We start from the raw sequence: 26061 nt of genomic DNA, 5'->3' as shown, positions 1-26061 counted from the left end.
GGAAGTGGGAGATGGAGTTCAATACAAAAAAGTGTAGTATAATGGAGTTTGGAAAAAGCAAAAACAGAATAACAGGATCATATAATTTGGGAGAAGAAGGAATAAAAAAAGTATAAAATGAGAAGGACCTGGGAGTCATTGTTATGAATAATATATCACCTGAGAAACATATAAATAAGATTTTTGGAGAAACTTATAATTTAATAAGAACAATCAAAGTGGCATTTACATACCTGGATGAAGAAATGGTGAGGAAAATCCTAATCACCCTGATAAGACCAAGATTGGAATATGCAGCAACGATATGGTCACCAAGTACAAAAAAATGTATAAAAAAACTAGAAAGAATACAAAGAGCAATCACAAAACTGGCACCAACACTCTCAAAACTATCATATGAAGAGAGACTACAAAAACTTAAACTACAGACACTAGAGCAAAGAAGAGAGAGAGGAGATTTGATAGCTATTTACAGAATCATGAAAGGCATAGAAATTACTGATAGAGAGAATCTGATAAAATGGGATGACAGAAATACAAGAGGACACGGAAAGAAAATAAAAAAAGACAGCTATAGAAGAGATTTGAAAAAGAACAGCTTTCCTCACAGAGTAATAGACAGTTGGAACAAGTTAGATGAGAAAGTGGTGTGTGCAAAAACAATACATGAATTTAAAAATAGTTTAGATAAAATGAGATATGAAGACGGGACCCCACGAGCATAGCTCCCCTTCCCGTAAAATACAACTAGGTAAATACAACTAGGTAAATACACACACACACACACACACACCATACAAGAATTTAAGAACAAACTAGATGCTGAAATATGCAAAGATAGGTCACTACGAACATAGCTCCCCTTCCATATAATACAACTAGGTAAATAAACATACATGTACACATGTTTGCTATTTATGTGAATGACATGGATGATGATGTGCAATGTTACATGAGCTTCTTTGCAGACGATGCCAAATTGTTGAGGAAAGTAAAAACTGAAAAGGATTGCAAATCACTACAGGAAGACCTGAATAAGGTATGGAACTGGAGTTAGAAATGGGAAGTGGACTTCAATATTAAGAAGTGTAGCATAATGGAGTTTGGAAAAAGTAAAAATAGAATATCAGGACAATATAAAACTGGAACTAAGGAGGTAAAGAAGGAGAGATCCGAAAAAAATTTGGGTGTAATTATCTCAAATGACTTGTCCTATGATAAGCAAATAAACAAAATTGTCAGAGAATCCTATAACATACTAAGATCAATAAAAGTGGCATTAACATATTTGAATGAAGAAATGATTAAAAAAATATTGGTCACACTGATAAGGCCTAGACTAGAATGTGCGGCGACATGGTGGTCACCCAGTACCAAAAAGAATATAAAGAAAATAGAAAGAATCCAGAGAGCAGCCACAAAAATGGCACCTGCACTTGCAAACTTGTTATATGAGGAAAGACTGGCTAAACTGGAGTTACCAACTCTGGAGCAAAGAAGAGAGAGGTGCCTACTGACCATCTACAGAATCATGAAGGGCACAGAAATACTCGATAGAGAGGACTTGTTAAACTGGGACAAGAGAAACACAAGAGGACATACATACATATACCAAGGCTTTTTCCCTCTTACAAGGGAGGTAGCCAGAAAGGGAAAGGCATAAAATCATTCCCACCCATTTCATCCCTGAATACACTCCACACCCCTCCCACCCTCCCTCTTATCTGAGCACCTCCTGGATGACAGGTCATCCCTGCACCTTGCCCACTGCCCTGGGTCAGAAGCAGTGTCGCAAGACACAGCACATCCACAGCAAGGCCGCTTCATTAAATCGGCGACCCCCCCTCTCCGTCCCCCCCTTGAATAAAAGGAGAGGACGGGGAGAAATCCCTTCGGGCTGCATCAAATTTTGCTCACACATACTACCTCACCCCCCACCCCCCCACCCATTCCACCTCATGCAATCACAACATCATCCATATACAACCATTCTCCATTCACCCCTGTCTTCTGTCCTCTCCCGTCCTTCCTCAACAGACATTTCCCTCTTCCCCAAAGCCCCCTTCACCCCATCCATCTAGTCTTTCTTCACTCATTCTTTCCATGTGTCCAAACTATCCCAATATTCTTTCATCAACCCTATCTCCCAGCTCTTTTTCCACCCCTGTTCTCCTCCTCATCTCCTCATTTCTCACTCTATCTAGCCTAGTAACCCCCACCATACTTCTCAGACACCTCATCTCAAACACATTCAAACTCCTCTCTTCTTCTCTCATGTTCCATGTTTCTGCCCCATACAGTGCTGTTGGCTCAATCAGTCCTTCATACAGTCTCCTCTTCGCATCCATTCCCAAATGTCTATTCCTCATTACACTCTTTAATCCACCAAGGCATTTACTCGCTTCTCTCAATCTACATTCTACCTCCACCTTCACTCCACCTTTTCCTGCCACATTTGCACCCTAGTATCTAAAACTATCCACTGGAAAGAAAATAAAAAAAACATAGTTATAGAAGAGATCTGAAGAAAAACAGTTTTCCACATAGAGTGGTGGACACTTGGAACAAACTGGACCAAAAAATAGTGTGCGCAAAAACCATTCATGCGTTTAAGACCAAACTAGACACTGCGAGATACAAAGGCGGGACACCACGAGCGTAGCTCCCTTTCCTGTAAAATACAACTAGGTAAATACAATTAGGCAGATTGACCGTCACAGTGTGAAGACAACTAGAGCTCTGGAGAAATAACGGAACTATTCAACCATGAATATAACAGGAAACCTAGTTTGTATTAAGTGGGAAGGGGAATATTCATGTCTGCCTGAGATGGTTTAATACAGTGGAAATTGTGAGTATTGAAGAAAATGCAAAGGAATGGCAATGGAGTTGAACCCAACATAAATGTTGGAAGAGCAGAGACCCCTATTGGGACAATACTGAAGCATAACAAGAACATGGAAACACCATTGGGTGTTTTAAGGTATGGTGAAGATGAATTTTTTTCTGGATTCAATAGATATGACAGAAAATTTAGTAGAATTATAGGCATAGAAAAGGAGACAAGATCTAGGAAGATTTCATGGAATCAAGAGATTATGGATTTAAAGAAATCATGCACCTAAAGAATGAGTGCATCAGAGCCTAAAATTGTGGATAAAATTGAATACAAGACAGCATTTGAGAAGTGACCACATATTACTTGAGTTTAAACTAAAAGAGGAAATCATATATGGAGAGAGACGAGAAATACAGAAAAGGAAGGCTGATGTATAACAAAACAGACTTTGGGAAACCTAGAAATTTCTTTCAAAAAGTGAGTAGGGAAAAATTCTACAATAGACAGAAATGGAAGTAAATCTATAATGAAGGAGTGGATAGATATGTAATGACAGAAACAGGAAGAGGTGTATATTAAGTGCTAGTTTAACAGAAGGTGTAATGAAGCAACATTCCTAAAAAAGAAAGTAATGGCATAAGAGGGTCTAGTAAAGTTCTGAAAAAGATCTGGGAGTAATTATCAAAAAGACATGACCCCTGATAAACAGTTAAATAAAACTGTCTGAGAAACCTACAACTTGCTAAGACCAATAAAGGTGGCCTTTACCTACTTGGACGAAGAAATGGTGAAGAAAATATTAGTCACAATGGTAAGGTCAAGGCTGGGGTATGCAGTGACACTATGGACACCCAGTACTAAAAAGAATATAAAGAAGTTTGAAAGAATCCAAAGAGCAGTTACAAAGATGACCCCAACATTTTCAAAACTGTCATATGAGGAAAGATTGTCAAAGCTGGAATTACCAATTCTGGAACAAAGAAGAGAAAGAGATGACCTATTGACCATCTGTAGAATTATGAGAGTTTTGGAAATCCTTGATAGAGAAGACCTATTAAATTGGGATAAGAAAAATACAAGGGGACATGAAAAAGAAACTCAAAAAGGACAGTTATAGAAGGGACCTGAAAAAGAGTTGTGGATGTATGGAACATACTAGATGAAACAATAGTGTGTGCAAAAACAATACATGATTTTAAGAGAAAGTTAGATATGGTGAGATATAGAGATGGGACACCATGTGGATACCCAAAACGGTTAAATTACAGCATGAATAGTGTAATTGAAGTAAAATGGAAGAAAATAATGATGGGCCAGAGAAACCCCAAGGTTGATCCATCACGTTACAATTTAAACATGTACCCAGAGCCATCTACCAGTGCAAGAGCGAAGCAAAATGTAAACATAGGCTTCAGATCACCGACAGCTACAAAAAGGTTTTTATTTGATAATGGCAATAAGGGTCATTTTTCTTGATTCAGTGGGTACAAAAGAAGACTTTTTAGTGAGTTGTATAGAGAGACATGAGAAATATGAATGAATCATGGAAGCAAGAAACTATCAATTTATGGAAGACAAAGACTTAAACAAGGAAGTGGCTTAAAAAAAGTAAGCACTGAAATAAAAAAAAGAGTTAAGTGCACTGAAAAAGGAACTGACCAAGTTAAAATGTCAAAATGAGAGGTTGAAAAATAATGACAACACAAATAACGAGACCAGGAAAGAGGTGGAAGAATGGATAAAAGCAATGACCGTGGAAGCGGGAAAAAGCATAGAAGTTGATTTGCAACAACTCAGGAATGATTAGAAAGAAGACAAAGAAGATAAGGTAGTTTTTTAAAGAAATAGTTCCTCAACAAATGTAGGAAAAGGCTGAAGATGCAGTCATTAAGGTAATTAAAGGAAAATATAATCTAGTAAGAGATACAGTAGACAAAAAATTGTATAGTAATATATGGTCTAAAGGAAAAACATAATCTAAATTGATTCTTGAGAGATAAGGAGGACAAAGGATTGGCAAGAAAAGTTCAGAGGAAGTAAAGAAAGTTAGCTACGAAAAGGACCTAGGAGTAATTATCACCAAAGACAGGTCCCCAGTCAAGCATACAAACAAAATAGTCTGAGAAACCTACAATTTATATATATATATATATATATATATATATATATATATATATATATATATATATATATATATATATATATATATATATATACCGTATATATTAGTCACACCAAGATTGGAGTACACTGCAACAGTATGGACACTCAGTACAAAGAAGAATATAAGGAAATTAGAAAGAATCCAAAGAGCAATGTCAAAGCCCCGACACTTTCAAAATTGACATACAAAGATTGTCTAAACTGGAACCACAAACCCTGGAACAAAGAAGAGAAAGAGGAGATCTATTGGCCATTTACAGAATCATGAAAGGGATGGAAGTCCTTGAAAGAGAAGACTTATAGTAGGTTAAAAGAAAAACAAGGGGACATGAAAAGAAACTCAAAAAGGATACTGTAGAAGATCTGAAAGACAAAAAAAATAGTTTTCCACACGGAGTGGTGGATGTCTGGAACAAATTGGATGAAACAAAAGTGTGTGCAAACACCATACAAGAATTTAAGAACAAACTAGATGCTGCGATATACAAAGATGGGTCACTATGAGCATAGCTCCCTTTCCCGTATAATACAACTAGGTAAGTACACCCAAAAAAAAAAAAAAAAAAAAAAAAAAAAAAAAAAAAAAAAAAAAAAAAAAAAAAAGACAGCCTAACAGCAGCTGACAACAATTTTCAGAACCTCCCACAGATCTGTGTAGGAAGAAACTTTGGACTGTTTTCTGTGTTGTACCAGTGTGGGATTGTTTCTCTGTCACCAGTTCAGAATGATAGGGAGAGGGGAGCAATTGCTGGTTGTCAGCTCTCCATGTGCAAAAAAGTGGAAGAAATACAATTGAAGTTGATGAAAGAGATCTTGGGTCCTATCAGGAGATCGAGTACCAGCCTTGCAGAGGTGAGGGATTGATGGGTTTTGAAAATAGGCAGATTTGTTCATCTTGCAGGACTGCTGCATGCAGGCAGTACATCATTGATCCCTATTGTCAGTAGAGCGTACAGCCAAAATCATCATCAAACCTTTTCCAACACAATAATGTTTGCCATATATATAAATGACATAGATGAAGGTGTGGAATGTTGTATGAACTTCTTCGCAAAAATACTAGAGAAAGTAAGTTCATAGGAAGATTGTGAATCACTACAAATAGACGTAGATAAAATCTGGAAATGGAGTAAAAACCGGAAAGTAAACTTTAACATCAAGAAGTGTAGTATAATAGTTTTGAAAAAGTAAAAATAGAATACCGAGGAATTATTGGTGAAGAAGTAAAAAAAGTGAACTCGGAAAGGGACCTAGGAGTAATAATCACCAAAGACATGTCACCAGACAAACATAAAATAGTTGGAGAAACCTTCAACCTACTAAGGTCAATGAAAGTGGCATTTGACTATTTGGATGAGGAAATGGTCAAGATAATATTAGTTACATTGATGTGTATGCTGCAACACTATGGACACCCATTACTAAAAAGAATATAAAGAAATTAGAAAGAATACAAAGAGCAACGACAAAGATGGCACCAACACTCCAAATTGACATACGAACAAAGATTGTCCAAATTGGAACTACCAACTCTGGAACAAAGAAGAGAAAGAGGAGATCTACTGGCTATTTATAGAATCATGAAAGGAATGGAAATTCTAGAGATGATTTATTAAAGTGGGACAACAGAAAAACAAGAGGACATGAAAAGAAACTCAAAAAGGATGATTATAGAAGAGATCTGAAAAAGAATAGCTTCCCACACAGAGTGATGGGTACCTGGAATAAATTAGATAAGGCAACAGTGTGTGCAAACACTATTCAAGAATTTAAGAACAAATTTGATGCTGAAAGATACAAAGATGGGTCACTATGAGCATAGCTCCCTTCCTGTATAATACAACTAGGTAAATACAAAATATCCTAATGGAAAACTGCAAACATGGAACCAATGAATGTAGAGTTTCAGGTGTACTGTATTGTATTTTGGTAATGATCACAGCCGTATTCTTCACATGGAGTAATTTAGGATAACTGGTGTCAGGTGTACATACATACATACATATACCAAGGCTTTTTTCCCCATACAGGGGGTAGCCAAAAAGAAAAAGGCATAATATCATTCCCATCCATTCCATCCCTGAATACACTCCACACCCCTCCACCCTCCCTCTTATCTTAGCACCTCCTGAAATGACGGGTCATCCCTGCACCTTGTCCACTGCCCTGGGTCAGAAGCAGTGTCGCAAGGCACAGCACATCCAGCAGGTGTATTATTAGAAAATTATTTAGCATTAGCCAGAAAAGTAGCCATTTGTATGGATTTGGTTGTTTTGCTTGATGCCATACTCTCTTTTTTTTATGCATCTATACTCCATTCTTTCCAATGTGTAGCTAGTTTTATGTATTATATCAGCTACTTAATCTTTTGCATATGTTTGTCTTGTTGGTTGTTCAACAATGGTGAAGGAAACAGTATGAAGAATCGTTCCTCAGTTTATTTGCACGGCACAGGAGAAATGTTCTCACTCTCACACATGACTTCACTCTCTCAAAGTTGGCTCACAACTGACAAAAAATATGCATCATGTACGCTTCGTACGGCGTGCCCAAGCAGTTGCTTGTATTCAATTTTTCATAATAATTCCTTGCACACAGAAATTTAAATACATTCACATTTCATTAATACAATGATTTAAATTTGATAGTATTAATAATCTATATCCCATTCATTCAACTTTCACATTACAAAATAAAATGATAATCATGTAAACAGAAATGGCAATTTGTAAAGTTCCGAAACATTCATTCTTGCTATGAACACACACACAATGACACATCACTTTTACGTTATACATCTATACATAATGCTAACAAAATTATAATATCACAGTCTTGTAAGCATTTGTATATCGTACATACCAAAGGGTCTTTTCCCCCTCATAAGTGGGTGGCTGAGTCCAAGTATAGTATTTGGATACAACACATGCATGACCATCCTCAAAATAGTTCTGTGTGTACAGAATTATTTATAGGTATACATTCTGTTGTGTGTTAGTATATTTTGTTCCAGAATATTGAGTGACATAAAAGGTGATGGGTTGTATACCCTTTGAATGTATTTTTTTATGCATACAAGATGTATTTACTCACTGTCTCTCATGAAAAATCATGGTAAAAAGATGTTATTTGACAAAGCCACTCCTTCATAAATTGGGGTAGAGAATGTGTTTTTCATTTATTGATTTTTCTCTCATAGTATCATGACTGCAGGTAGTAATGTCGCAGCATTTGTTTTGCCCCACAGGTTCTTGGGTTGGAACGGGGCGCTGGCCAGGAGGAGATCACAGCGCAGTACCGACACTTAGCTAAAATGTGGCATCCAGATAAGTAAGTGGATTGGTGGCACTGAATCCAGTGTAATGTGTAATTCAACCCTCTTAGGTGAATGAAATTGTCTGGTGGTGCCTAAAACTAGTTCCTTAACGTCTTCCATATGAGCCAAATGCTTGCAGGTAGCATCAGCTGCCTGATGTACAATGATGCACCACAATACTCGCATTATAGAATATAAAGTTACAGCTGTATTACTTGTTCTCTTTCACTCTGAATATTAATAATCAGAAAATATGATTAGGCCAGTTCACAGAATATGGGGGTCACTCATCTACAACTACAAAATGGATATAATCAAGATGCCGATGCCAGCATCCTCATATACCCACTCGTGCCTTGTGATGCCTCCTTAGGCATCATTGTATAGAAGGGGTTAAATGAGCACAAATCAGCAATATATCAGAGGCTGTTGCTCTGTTACCTAAAGGCTGTGGGTCTTCTGCAAGAGACTAGGGGCAACAGAGTAATTGATTAGTTGATCAGTACTATATGTATCCTATGAAGATTGCTTGTGACAGTTATTTAAAAATACAGTATAAAATTTGTCTTAAGCTAAATAAGATTGTCTAGTATTATATCTAGATTCTTTGTATCTCCTCTTGTCCTATAGCTCTATCATTCTCCTCTCCCATCAACTATTTTCCTGGAATCTCCCATTGTTACAATTGGAATGCCCCCATCTTTCCCAGCATTCAATAGTTCCCCAAAATACTCAACCATCACTCCACATATCACCTCTACTTCCTTAAGCATCTGTCCATTGACACTCTTTACCTTCTCTCTACCTAATTTGCACTCTCTGGCTCATTTCACTTCCATCCAAATCATCTTTTCATTCTTTTGAAAATTCTCTGTCACACACATACCCCACTTTAATATGTTCTCCTCTTGACCTCCCTCACCTTGTGTTATCTGCCTTCTCTAATCAGGACCTCTCCTATGCATCTTCATTTCTTCTTTGGAACCATACCTCACATGCTTACCTCTTTTATGACACCACTGCCTCTCCTGTTCCCTCCCATCCTCTTTGTCCAACATATCTTTGTGCAATTTAGCAGTTTTTCTCAGAAACATTCATATTCTTACACTCTACTCCAGTTTCTCCTTTATCCTTCCTATGTCCCATACTTCTCTCAGTTTTGTATTGCATTATTTTACTTATGCTCATTCAGTTTTCCCCTTCAGCACCTCTGTCATCCTTTTTTCTTCCTTCCCTACATAACCTTCCCTTGTACCAGATACTGGTCTGAAAATCCACTGCTCTCTCCCCTGAACACATTTATATCCAGAACTCTTCCAGTTCCCCTTTTGAACACCACTACAGTCCATTAATATCCTCCCGACTCCATTAATTGCCCTCTCACCTACCCTTCTACCCACCACCCAGACTCTCATGAACTTATGCTTGTCTTTCTTCTTAGACACTGTGTTCAGTATCATCATTACACACCTCTAATATCATCACTCCATAACAGTTCTTTCCTGCCATCCCATACTTCCCTGCTACTCCATCTATTGCCTCTACTCTAGCATTAAGAGTCCTTATCTCCAATACATTTATATTTCCCCCCAAAATGTGTATATATTTTAAATCAAGCCCAAATGCTCATCTCTCATCAATTTTCTTGTTACCAGGGCCTTATGGCCACATGCATTTATGTCCATATCTTCCATCCAAGTCTTACCTTTGCAATTGAGGAAAAGAATCAATTTCAGGCACATGATGGGATGCATCTTGAGTAAGAACTTGTGTGTAGTGTAGGATGGTAGAGGATCCCTTACTTGCTGACAGTAAGTTCATTATAGGCAGGGATACAGTATGTCATTGCTGTAGAAGCAGATATAGTGTATGTGTTGTTGCAGGTACCCACCAGAACAACAGCAGGAGGCACAGCAAAAGTTCCAAGAGGTGGCGGCAGCGTATGAAAAGCTCTCAGACATCAAGAAGAGGAGAGGCAAGAAGAACAGGAAGTCCAGTGCAGAGGCAGCATAACATTAAGGTCAGGCTAGCTCCAGAAGAGGGACTGGGGAGCAGTTATTGGATGGAGATAGGGAGAAAATGCTTGATGGGAGATATTAAACCTCAAGGAACAGATTAGCTCAATCACTCGCATTTTTTCACCAATAAGTTCTTCAGCACAATAACCTAAACTTTATATATTTCAGTTAAATTGATGCCAGATATGCCTTTCAACTGAAAGATGGACATTTTGAAGGAACCTCACTCTGTTCTCAGTCTAGTCTTTGCCTCTCCACTAAATGGGATTATCTAACATTAGCTAGAACAAAATCTATAGGTATACTGCAGTATTGAAGTGAAGAATGTAATCTAATAAGGTGAAAGCTGGACTGAATTTGGTAGTCATGTTCATATACAAGGTACATTTTGGTAGATAAACTGTCTTATTACACTCCCTCAAAGGTTGTTAGATTAGGTGAATGTGAGATAAGTCTCCAATCATAAAAGAATAATAAGTGACTTGGTCCTTAGGGATGTTTCCTGAAATCCTTAACCACTTCACTCCGGGCCAAAATCTCGCGGGCAGCATTAGCTGCCAGACATACGATGTTGCATCATAATACTCGCATCATAAAAAATAGTCACCGCTTATATTGATCGTTCTCTCTTTCACCCGTGAATTTTGATAACCATAGAAAATGTGATGAAGACAGTTTAGAGAGTATATCATTACGCAGGGGCAACTACAATAAATATAATCAAGATGCCGATATGGCAGCTTCACGTATCCACTTGCTCCTCATGCCGCCTACGTAGGCGGCACCGTATGGAAGAGGTTAAAATATCAACTGCATATAATATGCAGTCATTATCTAAAGACTTCCAAGGAATAACACGTACACCTTCTGAAGAAGAGACCTTCAGAAAAGAATGAATTAGGGACAATGGAGTGATGATTGCTGTGAAGATTGACATAATGGGAGAAGAGGAGTCTGTGAGGGAGGGCAGGGCTGAAGTAATTCACCTGAGCATTAAAACAGGAGTGCCAGGCAAAGGGATTCCACATTGATTTATGTTCCTTGTAAGACAAGGGTTTAGAACAAAGTTGAGAGCAGTACCATGGAAACTTGACAGATGTCTCTTTTCTTAAGGGATGCTATTGAACAGTGTGGTAATGTAGTCATTATAGGAGACTTTAACTGTAAAATGGTGGATTGGGGAGTGGGTAAGAGGAATGGGAAGCACATGATGAGGTTTCCTAGTGAAATATAATGTTAAATATTGCAGTGGAAAATACACCGACCCAATGAGTTAAAAGTAACTTGACTAAGAAAAGATGACACCCCAATGAGATTGTAATGGACACTTAACAACGAGTCAGACATATTTCTGTCCTGTAGGCAAAAGTGATCATGCACCACTTGAATTCCAGATGGAGGTGCCAGGGCCAAGGAATGGATTGCTGCATTGCTTCTGACCCAACCAATAGAAGACAAGGATGGCCTTTCATCCATAAATAGCAAAGAGTTTTTTTACGAGAGAAAAAAAAAAGAAAAAAAAAAGTGTTGGATGGGCATGAGATAGGAGGAGGGTGGGCATGGCTCAGCTGGGTATCTCCTTTGTGAGGCAGAAGAAGCCTTTTGGTACATATATGAATGGAAAGGTTCCCAGTTTCCTCAAAGTGTTGGCAATAGCCATGAATTCCCCTTATTTAGCTTCTGAAACCCAGGAAGTCTGCCTTCCCAAAATTTTGGGAAGGCAGACTTCTTGGGTTTCAGAAGCTAAATAAGGGGAATTCATGGCTATTGCCAACACTTTGAGGAAACTGGGAACCTTTCCATTCATCTATGTACCAAAAGGCTTCTTCTGCCTCACAAAGGAGATACCCAGCTAAGCCATGCCCACCCTCCTCCTATCTCATGCCCATCCAACACTTTTTTTTTTTTTTTTTTTTTTTTTTTTTTCTCTCTCTTGTAAAAAAACTCTTTGCTATTTATGGATGAAAGGCCATCCTTGTCTTCCATTGGTTGGGTCAGAAGAAATGCAGCAAGACACAGCATCACAGCTGGGCCCAACAGCCATAACTGGCTTACCCTCACTGCTTTATTACATGGAAATCCTCCTTCCTTTAATCCCTCATGAATAAATAGAGGAGACAAGAAGAAAAACCTTCCGCTATGTTAGTTTATCATCCATTCACAACAGTTCTCCACTCAAACCTCTCTCCTGCCCTCTCCCTTCCCAGCTATACATATTGGGCAATTAGGCTCAGTGTTGTTCAGGACTATTCAATGCTAGTGCTGTCATAGTCATTGGTGAACCTGAATGAAATTATGTTAGTGTGGTTCTTGCTTCTCTTGGGATTTTTTATTTTATTTTTTCTGTGAGACTAATTTCTGGAGGGGTTGTTGTTGTCGTCCCGTAGACTGTCTGTCCGAGCAGTCCCATCTCCCCAAGGAATGCCACAGCTGAAACTTGGTTTTCCCACAAATCCTTTATAGAGTGTATGTTGTGTTGTTTGTGTACATGATTGTGTATAATGCAGTCTTCCATTATGTGTTGTATGGTATGGGGTGAGGTGTTACATCCTGGGCAGCTGTTCACAATGCGCTCATCCAGCCTCTTCTGGTAGCTTAGAAGTGCTGGGTGGTGGCCGCACCGCAGTCTGGCCAGGTGGACTCTGTCCTTTTGTGGGAGAGAGGATTCAGAAGGGTGGATATCAAGGTGGACTGGCATGCAGCAATGTGTTGTCTTTCAGTGTGTTAATGAAGGGGTTTGGTGGTCAGCCTGAGAATACTTGTTTTATGATTAATTGTGGATATGTTTTTGTATGGATGGGATGTGGGATACATGTGGAAGGTTACTGTAGATGTTTCAAGAGTATATTGTAGATTTTTTTTCTGTTCAGTTGCTTGTGTTTACGAGATGTAGTGAGATGGGTGAATAGGGTTTAGAGCTCTTGCAAAGAACTGTGTACCTATTATTTTCATTTGCAGTTATTTGAGGAGGATTTTTTTTTGTGCAGGTGTTCAATTGGGGTGGCCTTTGTACATTCTCTTCTTTGTAATGCTTTATTTTGTATAGTGTGTAAGGTGTCTGTGTTTGTTTTCATAATTGTTGGAAACATTGTTGTGGAGATAGTGTGTTTCTCAAGAACTGTTTGTAGACTGAATAGAGTTTACATCTGCTCTCCAGACCCCTGCATGTAATTTATTTTATTTCAGAATATTTCCTTTTTGATTTCCACTGTCATATCTGTGATGTGTTGGTTGGAGCTCCTGCAACTTTTACCCAGTTGTATTATACAGCTAACCCCCTGTGTAGGGGGAAAATGCCTTTGGTATATATATGTATGTGACCCGTCTTTTGTATCTTTCAGCATCAAGTTTCTTCTTAACCCATTCAACTCCGATGACAAGATGTCTTGTCATTTGGTCAAATAAAACAAAAAATCATAATAAAACAACAAAATGTTTGATGATCAAACAGCACCAGAAAAATATGACGTCGTCAGTCCTCCTCCTCCTCGAGGAGGAGGACTGACGACGTCATATTTTTCTGGTGCTGTTTGATCATCAAACATTTTGTTGTTTTATTATGATTTTTTGTTTTATTTGACCAAATGACAAGACATCTTGTCATCGGAGTTGAATGGGTTAAAATCTTGAATAGTGTTTATACACACTGTTTCTTTAAGTTATTCCAGTTATCCAGTACTCTGTGTGGGAAGCTATTTTTTTTAGATCTATAGTTATCCTTTTTAAGTTTCTTTTTGTGTCCTCTTTTTTTCCATTGTCCCATTTTAGTAAATCATTCCTATCTCTAATGACTTTACTCTTTTTAGGAATGTCCCCTGTGGGGCTATAGGGAGAAGGATCCCTAGTCCCAATCCCCATCCCTTTTTTCTTGCCTCTTACAATCCAAGTGGAAATACTTGGTGGCAGTATTCTTTTGCCCCCACCACAGGGTAGGTAGGCAAAAAAGGAAATGAATATTCAGAGAAATTGTACAGGACAGTAACAAGGGGTTGGGGGACAGCATAACGGAGGGACAGTCATAGTATAAAAGTGTCATAATTTCTCTATGAACAGAGTTTTCCTCTATCACAGACAAAATGATGTGTGGCTCTGGGAATGGATGCTAAGAGGAGACTGTATGAAGGAGTGATTGTGCCAACAGCACTGTATGGGGCAGAAACATGGAACATAAGAGAGGAAGAGAGAAGGAATTTGAATGTGTTTGAGATGAGGAGGAGAACAGGGGTGGAAAAGGAGTTGGGATATAGGGTTGAATGATTATTAGGATGGTTTGGACACATCGAAAGAATGAATGAGGAAAGAATAGTAAAAGAGGTTTGGATGGCAGATGTGGTGGGTGTGAACATGAGGGGACGTCCTAGGATGTGGTGGATGGATGGGGTGAAGGGGGCTTTGGGGAAGAGGGGAATGTCTGTTGAGGAAGGATGGGAGAGGACAGAAGACAGGGGTGAATGGAAAAGGGTTGTATATGGATGATGTGATGCATGAGGTGGAATGGGTGGGAGGATGGGGGCTGAGGTAGTATGTGTGAGAAAAATTTGATGCAGCCTGAAGAGATTTCTCTCAGTCTTCTCCTTTTCTGCATGAGAGGACAGAGGGGGGGTTCGCCAATTTAATGAAGTGGCCTTGTTGTGGATGTCCTGTGTCTTGTGACACTGCTTCTGACCCAGGGCAGTGGACAAGATGCAGGGATGACCCATCATCCAGGAGGTGCCAAGATAAGAGGGAGGGTGGAGGGGAGTGGGGGTGTATTTAGGGATGGAATGGGTGGGAATGATTTTATACCTTTTTCTTTTTGGCTACCTCCCTTGTAAGGGGGAAAAAGCCTTGGTATATGTATGTATTCCTATCTAGGATTTCCATTCCTTTCATGATTCTATAGATAGTCAGCAGATCTCTTCTTTGTTCCAGAGTTGGTAATTCCAATTTGAACAGTCTTTGTTTGTATGTCAAAAGCTCTATGTTCTTTTCTAAAAGAAAGGTTTGGCCATTTCATTTTGTTATTGGATGTTTCTGTGGATGTGCTGTCTTTCTGCATTACTTTTGACCTGGGCAATGGCTAGGATCAGGGATGACCCTTCGCTCACGAGGAGCTAAGATAAAAAGGAAATGAATGAGAAATAGATGGAAGTGGGATGGGTAGGAGAGGGAACATGTCTTAATTGGTTATTTTCCATATAAGGAGGAAGAACCCTCATGGTATACAGACAGATAATATCCACTTCCATACGGTGACGCCTACGTAGGCGGCATGAGGAGCAAGTGGGTACTCGATGATGCCGACGTCGCCATCTTGATTATATTTATTGTAGTCGTACCTACGTAACCTTCATTCTCTCTAAACTGGCTTCATCATATTTTCTATGGTTATCAAAATACACGGGTGAAAGAGAACGAACGATTGAGCACTGACTTTATTTTTTATAATGCGATTATTATGACGCAACATTGCACGTCGGGCAGCTAATGCTGCCAGACGTGCGATGTGCCCCGGAGTGAAGAGGATATGGGCTCTTCCTTATCCATTCACAACCACTCTCCACTCACACCTATCTTGTGCCATCTCCCTTTCCTGGTCAGCAGACATTATACCCAAGGCCCCTTTCATCCCATCCACTCATCCTGTTCTCTGTCTTTCACTGGGTTCACTCCATCCACCCCTACCTTCCACACTCTTTTTGTTAGTTATTCTTCACTCAATCTTTCAGTATTCCCAAATCAACCTAATACTATTTTGTCAACCCTGTAAACCTGCTCTCATTTTCACATTTACATACATACTGTATATATGTTTATGAGTGGTAGGGTGGTGAGTTTGAATGCCAAGAATCCGTTTAAGTTTTATTACTGATGTTTTGTCCAACTAGGACTTCTTCAGAGTGTACACATGTAAGATATTGACAACTTATATATTCACACAGCTCACCCCTTTCCTCCCCAGTCAGTGTTGTCATCTCACTTTCGTCTAGCTTCGTGGAGAATTAAGCTGCTTGCTACCCTCGCTAACTTGACAAAACCATCCCAATGATTGCTACACGGAAGTGAAGTAATATACGCTGCCTCAATTGTCCTTCTTTCCTTCTTATCAAGTCTATTATGGAGCACCTCTATTTCCTCCCAATCCAGGAGGTGGCCAAAGATGTCGATATGTACCACTAATGAGCTAGAGGTCCAGTGGATTTTGACGTCATTTTTATGCTCTATTGTCTATGAATTCCCCTGCTAGTTTCACCATAGTAACTAACGGGGCAGCTTTTACACAGTATTCTGTAAACTAAACAGTTATCTTCATCTTTGACTTTGTTACTGACTTGTTACTTGAATTTACCTTGAAGTGCTTCTGCCTCAAGGGAGTGTTGCTCCCCCGATGGAACTTGAGGCAAGGCCACGGCGTAGCCGCCACCTTTCAGTTTGTTGTTTGTAGTCCAGCTGGTCAATAATGGAGTTGAAATTCGCTGGTTGTGATGCTGTATAACCTGGGATGCCCGGCTGACCTGGTAGGGTTGACAAGAATTTGTCAAGTTCCCTTTTAAAAACTTCCATTTTAACACCTGTAATGTTCCATAGGTGTTTAGGTAAGTGATTGAACAGTCAGGCCCCCTTTCTTGAGATTCTGTTGTGTTGGAGCGTCTTGACTTTTAGCAGGCACTCTGATGGCAGGGCCAATTGGGTGCATTTTCTTCCAGTTCTGTTTTCTTCTGGGGTGATATGGGTCGTTACTGGTTTTATAGGTTCTGTTTTGGGTGGAGTGATCTGGCCTTCTAGGGTTTTCCATGTATATATCACATATCTCTCTAGTCTCCTCTCTATGGAGTAGAGTTCATTTCCAGCCAGTCTTTCCCATTAATTGTGTTTGTCCACATCTTGGTGATCTGGGGTTCTTTTGATTGTTGAGGTAAGGGTTCTGTGCAGAGTCTCCAGCTGCATGATGTGGCCTTGTTTGTATGGAGCCCAAAGTTGTGAGCAGTAGTCGATGATAGGGATGACTAGGGCTTTCCATAAGGTTAGCAAGGTTTCTGGTTCTCTAGTGTGCAAGGTTCTAAGTATGTATCCCATTCGTTGTCTGCATTTTGATACTGTTGTTTCTCTATGTGTTGATCAAATGTAGCATCATCCGAAAGTATAACTCCTAGATCTCTTACTTTGTTGTTGTTGTTGTTGTCGTCGTTCCCTAGACTGTCTGTCCGAGCAGTCCCGTCTCCCCAAGGAATGCCACAGCCGAAACTGGGTTTTCCCACAAATCCTTTATAGAGTGTATGTTGTGTTGTTTGCATGCATGATTGTGTATAATGCAGTCTTCCATTATGTGTTGTATGGTATGGGGTGAAGTGTTACATCCTGGGCAGCTGTTCACAATGCAGTCATCCAGCCTCTTCTGGTAGCTTAGAAGTGCTGGGTGGTGGCCGCACTGCAGTCTGGCCAGGTGGACTCTGTCCTTTTGTGGGAGAGAGGATTCAGAAGGGTGGATATCAGGGGGTCTGGCATGCAGCAGTGTGTTGTCTTTCAGTGTGTTAATGGAGCGGTGAGTGATATGATTATGAATATGTTTCTGGAGGCTGGTATTTGGTGGTTGTGGAGGAAGAGAAGAGAGTATCTGTGCGTGATAAAGGTCTTTGGGTGTTGTTTTAATGTTTCTTGGTGTGTGTGGGTGTTCTGCTATATAGTGTAGCGGGTGTGATGTGTTTGTGGTGGCTGCGGCAAGTGTTTGTGTGCCTCTCATGTCGAGGTGGTCCTTGACTTTGAGGACTTTTGTTTCATGGTGTAAATGGTCTGTAGGTGTTGTATTTGTGCAGCCTGTAATTGTTTTTAGGGCTTTGTTTTGTATGATTTGAAGGGTATTGTGGTGTGTCTCACTGAGATTAGGAACCCATGCAGGACTTGCATAATTCATCACTGAGCGTATGCATTGTTTGTATACTGTTATATTAGTTTCTTTGTTTTGTCCAAATGTTGTTCCAGTGATTGACTTAAGTGCGTTAAGTCTAGGTGTGCATTTGTTTTTTATGTTTGTGATGTGTTGTTTGAAAGACATGGATGTATTGTATGTTACACCAAGAATTTTCGGTGTGTTTGTGTGTGGTATTAGAGTGTTGTTGATGTAGAGATGAGGTATGTATTTGTGTTCTTTTGTCCAGTTGGTGAGAAGTGTCGCTGTAGATTTGGAAGGAGCTATTTTGAGTCTGTTTGTGATGAACCATGTGTTGAGTGTATCAAGGTATGGCTGGATTATTTCTGCAGCTTTGTCTGTGTTACGATGTGTGTATGTGATTGTTATGTCGTCTGCGTAGGAAGAGATTTGTATTTCTGAGGTGTCTGTTGTGGGTAAGTCATGCATCTATAGATTAAATAGTGTGGGGGATAGAACAGAGCCCTGTGGTACTCCATTCTTAATGTTTCTGATGTGCGATGATTGGCCATTATATGACATGTAAGCATTCCTACCTGCCAGATAATTGGCCAGCCATCTTTTGGTGTTATTGTGCATGTCTGTGTTATATATTTTATTTGTTAGGATGTGGCAGGGGATAGCATCAAAAGCTTTACTAATGTCTAATGTAATAAGAAGTGTTCTGTGGTGGGGCCTATCTGAATTGATGCCATCTAAAATTTTTTGTGTGAGGTTTATCAGAAGAGTGTTTGTGGAGTGTAGTGGCCTAAAAGCGTGTTGCGAGTCAGCAAGGGGAATATGTGGTGTGACAAGTTTAAGTATTAGGCGTTCAATGACTTTAGAGGGGGTGCAGAGAAGTGTGATTGGGCGGTGTGATGTTGGGATTGTTGGGTCTTTGTTCGGTTTTGGAATGGTGATTATTTTACCACGCTTCCAGATGTGGTTTCCTTTTTATCTTTATATGAAGTTTCGTGTCCATTCTTACTGAACTTTATGAATTCAAATTTGTCCTCATTAAATATCATGTTATTCATTTCTCCCCATTTGTATATTTTGTTTAGGTCTTTCTGTAGTTGGGAGCTATCTTTTTTTACTAGAGATTGGTTTGAATACCCAGGTGTCGTCTGCAAATGATAATAGTGGGCTGGAGATATCGGTGATGTCGTTGATCATAATCAAGAATAGTATAGGTGCCAAGGACAGTACCCTGCGGGATGCCACTTATCACTGCTTCTTCTTTTGATGTTGTTCCCTCCACATAGGCAATTTGTTTCCGATTTGTAAGGAATGACTGAATCCACTTCCCAAGTTTGCCCCTTATCCCTAGTGATTTGGTCTTTTGAATGAGGATCATATGGTCAACTTAAGGCTTTTGCGAAATCTAGATATATTGCATCGACATTTTTTTTCTCCAATGGATTTTAGGATGAAATTGTTGAAGTTTATCAATTCTGTTATGCATGTTCGTTTGCTTCTAAAACCGTGTTGGAAGTCTCTTATTAACCCCTACCATACGGTGCCGCACACGTAGGCGTCATGAGGAGCAAGTGCCATATCGGCGTCTTGATTATATTCATTGTAGTTGCCCCTGTGTTTTTACATTCTCCCTAATCTGCTCTTAATCTTCTCTGTGGTTTTCAAAATTCACGGGTGAAAGAGAGAATGATCGATATAAGCAGTGACTATATTTTATGATGCGAGTATTATTACGACACGTCGTACGGCTGGCATTGGCTGCTGCCACCGAGATTTAAGTCCCGTAGTGAAGTGGTTAATTGTTTTTTTGCTAGGAAATGTATAATGTTTTTTTTATGATTCTTTCAAATATTTTAATGATATTTGAGGCGAGTGCTATTGGCCCGTAATTTTTCAGCTCCTATTTGGATCCTCCTTTATGTATGGGAGTGATTGGCAAGTTTGAATATTTCTGGTATTTCACCTGTGTCCAGGGACTTTTTCCACAGTATAAGGAGGGGGGTTGAGATTGTCCTTTTGCATTCCTTGAGAATGTAGGTGCCGTCTGGACCAGGTGACGCTGATGTTTTCACATTGTCTATAGCCTTCTCTATATCTTCCTTCCTTATTTCTATGTCCTCTAATCTATCTTGATCTTGAACCAGAGTTTCTTCAGTTGTGTGGATATTAGTTGACATGCTCCAGGCCTTGGCATACTGGGCGGTTTGAAGGATGTCAGCCATTTCTTGTGGGGATGTGGTAGTATGTTATCCATCTGCCCTAACTAGCGGTCCGATACTGTTTTTCAGTGTGGATTTCTTTTTTGCATAATTAAAGAAAAATCTGGTATTGTTTTTTATTGTTTTTATGGCTTTGCTTTCACTGTCCATCCTTTCGGTTTCGTGAGATGTTTTTTATTTTATTTTCCAGATCACGTATTTCTCTTTCAGCTCTATCTCTTTCTCTTATATTGCGCGGACTTTCCTTTTTGTGGTTGTTGGAGAGTGATTTTCCAATTTTGGTTCTCCTCCTCATTAACCCCTTCACTCTGGGCCAAAATATCGCGGGCAGCATTAGCTGCGATGTTGCATCATAATACTCGTATTATAAAAAATAGAATAACCCCTGTATTGGTCGTTCTCTTTCACCCGTGAATTTTGATAACCATAGAAAATATGATGAAGCCAGTTTACAGAGTATGGGGGTCTTGCAGGTACAACTACAATAAATATAATCAAGACGCCGATATGGCAGCCTCGCGTACCCACTTGCTCCTCATGACGCCTACGTCATGAGGAAGGGGTTAATGTCTTTCTGTATCTATGTTCTTTTGATATCTTTTTCCTTCTTGGTTGCTTCTAGGGTGCATTGGAGTAAATGACTTTCCTTAGGTGTTGTTCTATTATATTCCAGCATTATTGTGTGCTTTGGTTCTTAAGTTCTTTGTTCCAATTTATCCTCTCAAGAGTTTCATATCTGAGAATGGCATCCTTCTTTGTTTATGACTCACTGGGTTTAGTAGTGATATATTTGTTTCTGTTGTAATTATATTGTGATCAGAGTGTGTAGTTGGGGATATATTTAGATCAGTTAACTTATTTGGGTTATTAGTTAGTATGAGGTCGAGGATGTTGTGGTTTCGTGTTGGAGTATGGGCTTTTGGGTTAAAAGAAGCGCTTCCATCATTTTGTTTAGCATTTCTCCTTTATTGTGGTATTTTCCAGACTCCATGGTGCCATGGCTGCTCCATGTACAGTTTGGTAGATTGAAATCACCTGTTGTTATCACCTCCCTCGAGTGGTCTTTGATTTGTGGACAGTCTGTAAATTTGCTGAGTATGTCCTTCATTTCTGAACTGGAGCTGTCTGTGTGGTGAGATGTAGATGGTGGCCATTATTATTCTCCAGTTTTCTACAGTAATTGCTATTATGATTATTTCTCATGCACCATTCGAATAGGAGAGTATGGTTTCAGAAGGGATGATTTCCGGGATATACATTATAACACCTCCATGTGGCCGTCCTTCTCTATCTGTTCTGTAGCTGCTGTATCCCTTTATTTGAATTTCGGATTCCATAATCATTGGGGTTAAGTGAGTTTCAGTTAATGCTATTATTGCCGGCTCTCCCATAGTTAATGTTTCTATGATATTTTCAATTGGTTACTATTGGGATATAGGCCTTGAATATTAGTAAAGATTATTGGAAGGTTGTTGTCGTTCCCTAGACTGTCTGTCCGAGCAGTCCCGTCTCCCCAACTGGGTTTTCCCACAAATCCTTCATAGAGTGTATGTTGTGTTGTTTGCGTGCATGATTGTGTATAACATTGCATGTTGAGAAAAAGGATTGTGGTACTCCCCAAGGCAGTCGTAGCTCCTCTTGGGGATCAATGCCACCTGCATAGAGCTGGTGGCCAGGGCTGGTTGCTGCCGTTTGGCCCCCAACTCTTGGGGTTGGGGCTGGTCCCACGATGTAGACACTGCAGCTCCAGGACCTTATTGGAAGGTTGGGTGTAGTGGTAAGGGTTTCCCCCCAATGGTGTATTTGGTTGAGGTTGGGTGGGGGTTTGATTAATCCCGTTATGTACATCATGGAGTTTTGGAGGTTTCTCATTTGTGCCTTTATTTCTTGAAACCCCAATATATAGTCATGAGGAACACTAGGTTGGGGTTCAAGTGGTGATGTTATGTCCTTCTCTTTCACAACTGTCGGATATTGATGTCTGGTTTCTTGACTTTCTTGGGTCAATGGTTGTTTTGGGTTTGCAGGTTCCTTTGTGTGTTTGTCTGCCTGTTGAACTTTTGTTCTTTCTGTGCCTTTCAGATGGGAATATTTGCAGTTTAAGTTATAGCATTCTCTCTTTTGCCATGAGAATTTACAGATGTTTGGGTGTACGAATTTACATTCAGCACCTTTTTCACAACCTTGTTCGTCAATTCCATCCCTCAGGAAGTATTTGCATAGGTAGGGGTGGTTGGATGGGCAGTCTGAATCATTTGCTCCATATTTGCACATGCCTTTTTTGTAATATCTACACATGTTCTTTTTTGCTGCCTTTTTGTTTTTCGTTTAGTGGTTAGCCTGATCATGTGTAGTATTAACCCATTAAACTCCAATGACAAGATTCCTTGTCATTTGGTCAAATAAAACAAAAAATCATAAAACACCAACCTGTTTGACCCAACACCAGAAAAATATGACGTCAGTCCTCGCTTCGCTGCGACCGAAGCGAGGATTGACGTCATATTTTTCTGGTGTTTGATCAAACATTTTGGTGTTTTATGATTTTTTGTTTTATTTGACCAAATGACAAGGAATCTTGTCATTGGAGTTTAATGGGTTAATGGTCTCTTTATTTTTGGGGTTTGGTCTAGGTTTCTCTTTTGAATCTGGAGGTGGGGTCGAATTTAGTGTTTGGTTTCTACTTGGGATTTTGGGGAGTTGGGCTGGTGAGTCTGTGTCCTTTGGTGAGTCTCTTAGTACTGAAAACTTATTGGTTAAACTTACTTCATTTTCCTGTGCTGTTATTGATTGACTTAAGGCAATTCCTTCCTCTGTTGGCATGCCCTGGTTTGCTATATGCATATCCAGACTAGGCCTTGGTAGAAGTTGTTGGGTTTGGTTGGGGTTTGCAGTCTGCTCATGTTTTGATGAGTGTTTTTGTTTAGCCCCTGTTAGGTTATGGTTTGTATGCTGTGGTAGGGCTTGGCTCAGTTTTGGTGGGGGCTGGGTGTTTGCGTTTGTGTTTGTGGGATTGGTGTTTCCCCATTTTCTTCTCTGGTTTGTGTTTGTGGGCTTGATGGTGCACTGATTTCTGTGCTTTTGTGTGTTTTTATTTTTGAGAGAAAATTCTCTTGTCAAATCAGTGCATCTTCGGCCTCCTTTGTTTCATTCTTCGTGAACTCATAGTTTCGATATCTATGATCAAAACACCTTACACGTGTATATTCTTTTGATTTCATAAAGAATACTATTTGGTATAATGGAACCCTAAACAAAAATAACGAATCCATTTAGTGCATCCGTTGCACATAATGGTGTGTGTCATATCATCAGATATTTTACATGTGTCGCATGAGATTGTTTTGATACTGCGTGGGTGGCCATCTTGATTTCTGCGTCGATCACTTTGCTAATGTCTTGTTTAACAGCTGTTAATAAGCGTTTTTATTCACTTCACTATTTTATCACTTCGATTTGACTTTACAAATTTGCTTTTTTTTTGGTGGGGGATTGTTTGGATTAGATCGGTAAATTTTACAAATTTGTAAGAAAACAGAGCTATATGCCAGTTTCAGGCCTGCCTTGATGAGATTTTGTTCAATGATTCACCACCCTACCACTCATTCTGTCTTCACACTTCAATATATGTTTGTTTTTGTCATTTTTCAGCACAGCACTGGAACAGTAGTGGAAGAATTGCTAATCCACAGCGGAGCTACTCTTCTGCATTGGATATCTGGATCTGGTATGAAAGTTATAGTGAAAGACTGAAGTAGTTTGGGAAAATAGGATAAGGAACCAGGGCGTGGATTTTGAGGATATTGTATATGTTTATATGAAGCCTCTATGGGTATCAAAAAAGAAAAAGAAAATGCTTTGTAGAAATGAAGTTTTGATGAAGTTGAAACTGTAACCATATATGAGAAGATGATATTGGTTTGTTTAGCCATCAAAAGCTGATTTGATAGTGATGAAATTATGCAGAGAATTTTTTCAACGAGATACCACATGCACAGATGTACAGGGGACTTAGTTAATACAAATGACAGACTTATAAAGTTGAACTTCAGCTATGTTTTTTGCATACTATTTTGTGATATACATACAGTCTTCATTTACACTGGGACACAGAGGATAATTGTGCCATAGCTTGAAGGCAGTGTGTGAAAGTATTTTGAGTAAGGAAAAATCACTTGTAGTTCTTATCAACATTTTTGAAATGTAAAGGTGGATATAAGAAGGTTCATTCTCAGCAGCAGACTGATAATGCTCACTCACTTGTATAATGTCAGTGTGTTGGTTTTCACTGAAGAGCTACTCAGTAAATTTGAACACTCCATTGTAACCTGCTTCCAGTCTGTGTGTGTGTGTGTGTGTGTGATTCACCATGGTTTTGGATCCTGTGTTGGACTTGTGACAGCTATTAATCCCCCCACACCCCCACCCCTGATGGGAGCCCAGAACTCATACATGACCAATCTGTGAGCAAAGCTGTGCAGTGCAGCGATACTGAAACAATTTCAGCCCTGGGCGAGATTTGAATTCAGACTGCTGGGGTAGCAGTAACAGTTGCAAACGTTACCTCTGCACTGTGTATGTGCACATGTGTGTGTGTGTGTGTGTGTGTGTGTGTGTGTGTTTATGGTAAATTAATAACTTGTCTGGTTGTCTATGAAGTACCTCTTCACTCCTGTGGCCAGTGTATGATCTACTCAGATTATGCTTATTTTGGTCAATAAATAACTTTATTCAACTAAAGGGTAGACTTGGGATGAAAGATGGTCAGTTGAGACCTCAGTTTTATCCAGAGTTGGTACCTTGGTTGAGTAAAATAATTTGACTATAGCTAGAACAAACTCTGGAGATATCATAGGATCAAAAAAGTATAACCAACTGTCACCACAGGCGATGAGGCACCGGAGTATGAGATACACTTAGTCCTCAATGTAACCCATTAAAATCCGATGACAAGATTCTTGTCATTTGGTCAAATAAAAGAATAAATCATAAAACACCAAAATGTTTGATCAAACACCAGAAAAATATGATGTCAGCCCTCGCTTCGCGAAGCGAGGGCTGACGTCATATTTTTCTGGTGTTTGATCAAACATTTTGGTGTTTTATGATTTTTTTTTTTATTTGACCAAATGACAAGACATCTTGTCATCAGAGTTTAATGGGTTAATGGACCCCCACTTTACTGATTTCGGAGGCAACAGACAAGATCCAGTGATTCAGAATAAATTCTAGACTCCACCCCCACCCCCAACAACCCATCTTTGAAATCATAAATTTGATGTTGAATTTCTGTGAATATTTTTTATTTATTGTACCAATGTACCCATTTTTTTTCCATTAAATCAAGGGGTAGGTGTATATCTTCTTTGTAATGGATTGACTCCAGCTTTATATTGAGTGGCTGCATTTGTGTGCACATGTGTTTACAATTGTATGTGTATAAAAGTGAAAAGAATTCTGGCAGAAATACAAGGTAATATATGATACTTTCACAGTGATGAGGCATACATAGATTGTAAACTGCTCAGGACGGTGAAGTGTGTGTGATTAAAGGAATAGTACTCATAGTGCAGAAGTTTTTGTTTTCTATAAGGAAAAGAACAGGAATCTCCTTCCAGTAAATTGTGCTCTCATTAAATGTC

General features: G+C 39.4%; 2 protein-coding genes across 4 annotated transcripts in view; one reads left to right on the top strand and one right to left on the bottom strand.

Annotated features, from left to right (window-relative positions):
- The window catches only part of LOC143031845 (dnaJ homolog subfamily C member 22-like), a 53992-nt gene extending 29153 nt beyond the window's left edge, over positions 1–24839 (top strand). For all 3 annotated transcript variants that reach the window (XM_076196186.1, XM_076196184.1, XM_076196183.1), the window contains 3 exons: positions 8250–8332; positions 10202–10338; positions 24071–24839. In XM_076196186.1, the coding sequence (XP_076052301.1) occupies positions 8250–8332; positions 10202–10331 (213 nt within the window). In that variant the 3' untranslated portion in view covers positions 10332–10338; positions 24071–24839. The remainder of the gene's footprint in view (positions 1–8249; positions 8333–10201; positions 10339–24070) is intronic.
- Positions 1–26061, bottom strand: part of LOC143031844 (uncharacterized) — a 196848-nt gene that overhangs the window by 118463 nt on the left and 52324 nt on the right. The window lies entirely within an intron of this gene.

The sequence above is a fragment of the Oratosquilla oratoria genome, chromosome 12 (assembly GCF_046742065.1).
Source record: "Oratosquilla oratoria isolate Oo_2021 chromosome 12, ASM4674206v1, whole genome shotgun sequence".
In the NCBI taxonomy this organism is placed as follows: Eukaryota; Metazoa; Arthropoda; class Malacostraca; order Stomatopoda; family Squillidae; genus Oratosquilla; species Oratosquilla oratoria.
The sequence above is the reverse complement of the archived record's forward strand: the minus strand, read 5'-3'. Positions and strand labels throughout refer to the sequence as shown.